The sequence below is a fragment of the Cyprinodon variegatus genome, unplaced genomic scaffold (genome assembly GCF_000732505.1).
Source record: "Cyprinodon variegatus isolate N-32 unplaced genomic scaffold, C_variegatus-1.0 Scaffold453, whole genome shotgun sequence".
NCBI lineage: Eukaryota > Metazoa > Chordata > Actinopteri > Cyprinodontiformes > Cyprinodontidae > Cyprinodon > Cyprinodon variegatus.
Genome location: NW_015150906.1, coordinates 541228 through 544277, shown reverse-complemented (window position 1 = coordinate 544277; position 3050 = coordinate 541228). Strand labels below are relative to the sequence as shown.

General features: G+C 41.2%; 1 protein-coding gene across 1 annotated transcript in view; it reads right to left on the bottom strand.

The window, feature by feature from the left end:
* smyd1 (SET and MYND domain containing 1) overlaps nucleotides 1-3050 on the bottom strand; it is a 9843-nt gene that overhangs the window by 5097 nt on the left and 1696 nt on the right. The window contains exons 2-4 of the mRNA XM_015389267.1: nucleotides 1210-1386; nucleotides 874-1087; nucleotides 667-797 (exon numbers count right to left, since the gene is read on the bottom strand). Of these exons, the coding sequence (XP_015244753.1) occupies nucleotides 667-797; nucleotides 874-1087; nucleotides 1210-1386 (522 nt within the window). The remainder of the gene's footprint in view (nucleotides 1-666; nucleotides 798-873; nucleotides 1088-1209; nucleotides 1387-3050) is intronic.

Sequence of the window (3050 nt, the reverse complement as noted above, 5' to 3'; positions counted from 1 at the left end):
ATATATATATATAAATGATAAAAGAATACATTTATATACATGTTTAAGTAAGAATGATTTTATATTTAAACCTACGACTTTAAACCTGCCCACACTGATAAGCTGTGTGTTGAATCGCTTGTGTTGAGTCAGTCTGGTTGGCTATGCAAGGTTCCCTCTGGTTTCCTCCCATATTTAACAATGTCGTCTGCAAACTCTTTGCTTTTGCCAACAGCGAATCTGTCCTGTTCTCTTCTGTTAACCTGTTCATCACCACTAAAACCAGGAAGGGGCTCAGAGATCATCTGTTACTCACACCTCACCACAGTCTACTACCTCTGACATACTTATACAGCAGATTACTAACTATTTCCTCTTCATTTCTACATGTTTATTGAAGATAAAGGTGGTCTTATTTTTTATTTGGAAGGATGGTGAAGGGTATGTGGCTATAGAATACAAATTAGAACTACTGAGTTAGATGAAAATGGAGTCAGAGGGTAGAGAGAGCAGAATTGTGCTCTAGATCCAGGTTGACTCCTTCTGATCTTCTTCAAAGTTCTCCTGAAACCTCCCCAAAGTAAACATCAATATGTGAAGGTTTCTGATCATTTCTTTCTTAATCACTGCAGATCAGAAGAATTATGATACCGCTTTTATACCGTGAAGGGAAGAGAAATCACCTACTTTCCGTGGTTGAGGGTGGCAGTGCAGTTGGGCCAGCAGTCATGGTTAACGAGACTCAGATTGGGAAAAAGTCCCAAACCAACAGACTCCTGCCCTCTTTGATCCTGCAGGGTCAGCCCATTAAATTTAATCTGCAGAGACACATAGAGAGTTCAGAGAACCCTGCAGAACCAGAGCAAATTTCACTTCTGAGGAGGTTTTACTGACAATCCCGAAGATGTGGCTGATGTATTCGGAAGGGTGCTGCTTGGTTCCACAGGACCAGAATCTCAGGAAGTTACGCACGTCCAGTTCCAGCTTCTCCAGCTCCCCTGCAGGCAGATCCGTGAGGTGGTCCTGCAGCTGATCTACTGGCACCAGCTGGCTGTCTGAGGCCAAACCCTGGTCTCTATTTCTGCGCCACAACAGGCGAGCTGCCAGACTGGAAGGAAGAAGAGTAGAAAACAAGGTTCTGGTCATCAGCTTCTCTGTGCCAAAAACTCCCAGAGTGGTTTTAAACCAATCATGATCCGTCCTGCTGCAGGAAGCTCTGGAACTTCTTACCGAACGTTCTCATTAGGAACCGAGCCAGACTTCCTGATGGCCGCACATTCCTGCTTGTGATCATCCCAGCCCGCCGTCTGGCAGGTCCGGTCGCAGTAATGAGCAAACCGGCACTGAGCGCATCGGTGTAGATTGGCCTGACGACGGAAACAGCTGTGGCACACCTGGGAGGCCAAACTGGGAGAGGCAGACATTCTTTACAGTCTAATGCTAATGTCCAGAACCAATCTAGTTTTAACATCAAAAAACTTTTCTCTGATTTTGTAAATAGATGCAAAAATGCAATAAATTGACTTAGACTCAACTTATATAGCTTATATAGAGTACAAAGATTTAAAGCAAGATTCCATTAAAGATAAAAATACAACAGATAATATAAAAAGAGTGCATATAGTACAAAAAAAGCATAAAAAACAAAAAAAGTTGTAATATCCTGGAGTATGTTACCCTTAGATATAAAAATATCTGCACAGTAGAGAGCTAAGGAAAGACTAAACAGTAGTTGACTTGGATTATTGCACTTTTACTGCAGAATACTGACTACTGACTTTGTGAATAAGTAGAAATAAATTACAGAGGCTACACAGTAGTTGGCATGTGTTATTGCCCAGTGAGAGAGAAGAATATTGCACATGAGAGACAATAGATAATGTTTTGCATAAGATGTCCAAGGAGGGGGGAGCAGACTCTTGTGCCTCTTCCTATCACCTTCTCCTTCCCCCACGTGAGGAAGGCTTGTGGAGTAAAGTAGTTCAGCAGTCTGTTGGTCCCGCATTTGGAGAGGAGGAGCAATCTCCCACTGATCAGGCTCCTCTGAATGGTGAAGACAGTTTGCTAATAATGTCTAGCAGTTTTTAAAGTATCCTTATCTCTGCCACCGTCCCCAGAGGGTCCAGCTTCTTGCAAATTATAGAGAAGTACATCTACGTCATACTGTTACAGCTATAGTGGATAATTTCTGGGTGGCCGAATTGTTATACAGTATTATTAAGTTTAAAAAGTAAGAAAAATCCCAGGTTGCTATGGGGATTGCTGCCAATATGGAGGTAGGAGGAGACTGTAGCACTACGCTCCATTCACATCAAACACTTTCTGAGCATCAAAAAGACGTCCAATGCATCAACTTGGTGCGCTTTGAAGTCAGACGCTTGATCTGGCCGTTAAGCTGCTCTGTTCTTTTCCTTGCAACAGAGAGAATGCCTTGGCTGCTGTCGTTTGTGGTAAAAGCTGCAAGTACTACAATATAAAATCCAATGTTGACATTTTGTATCGATGCATGTGTTTATTAGTTGTGTCGCCACAGCTCAGAAAATAATGATCAGAACTCTGTTTTCCTGAACTTAAAATAAAAATCTCTTGCCTTTTTAAAACTAGTTGATTTTTTTATTGGCTGAACGTTGCCACATGATGTAAAACATTGTGGTTGCCCAGACAACGATCTTAACATAATGAGGTGTCCAATCCGTTTGCCAAGTTGGGAACATCTGTAGCGTTAGCGTGTCTAATGACCGATGAAGTTTTACCTGATCGATAACAAAGCTGAAAAAATCTGTTCATGGTGAACAAAGTAACTGAAAAACAACAATCGTTTGTTTTCTACAATTTAAATAAATGCTTTATTTGTATAAAATCTCTATAAAAGTCATTTTTTAAGATGTTCCATTTGTCCTCCTCTGCCCTCAGATCTTAATAAAAAGAATAAAAATAAACTGAGACTTTTTGTGTCATCTTGTTAAATGTCAGAGCTCAGTCTGTCTTATAGGGCAGTACTTTCCTAGCCTCGTGATACCATCCTGATCTCGCGAGCTTTCAAGGTTTCACTTGCTAATCAGTCTGGAGAC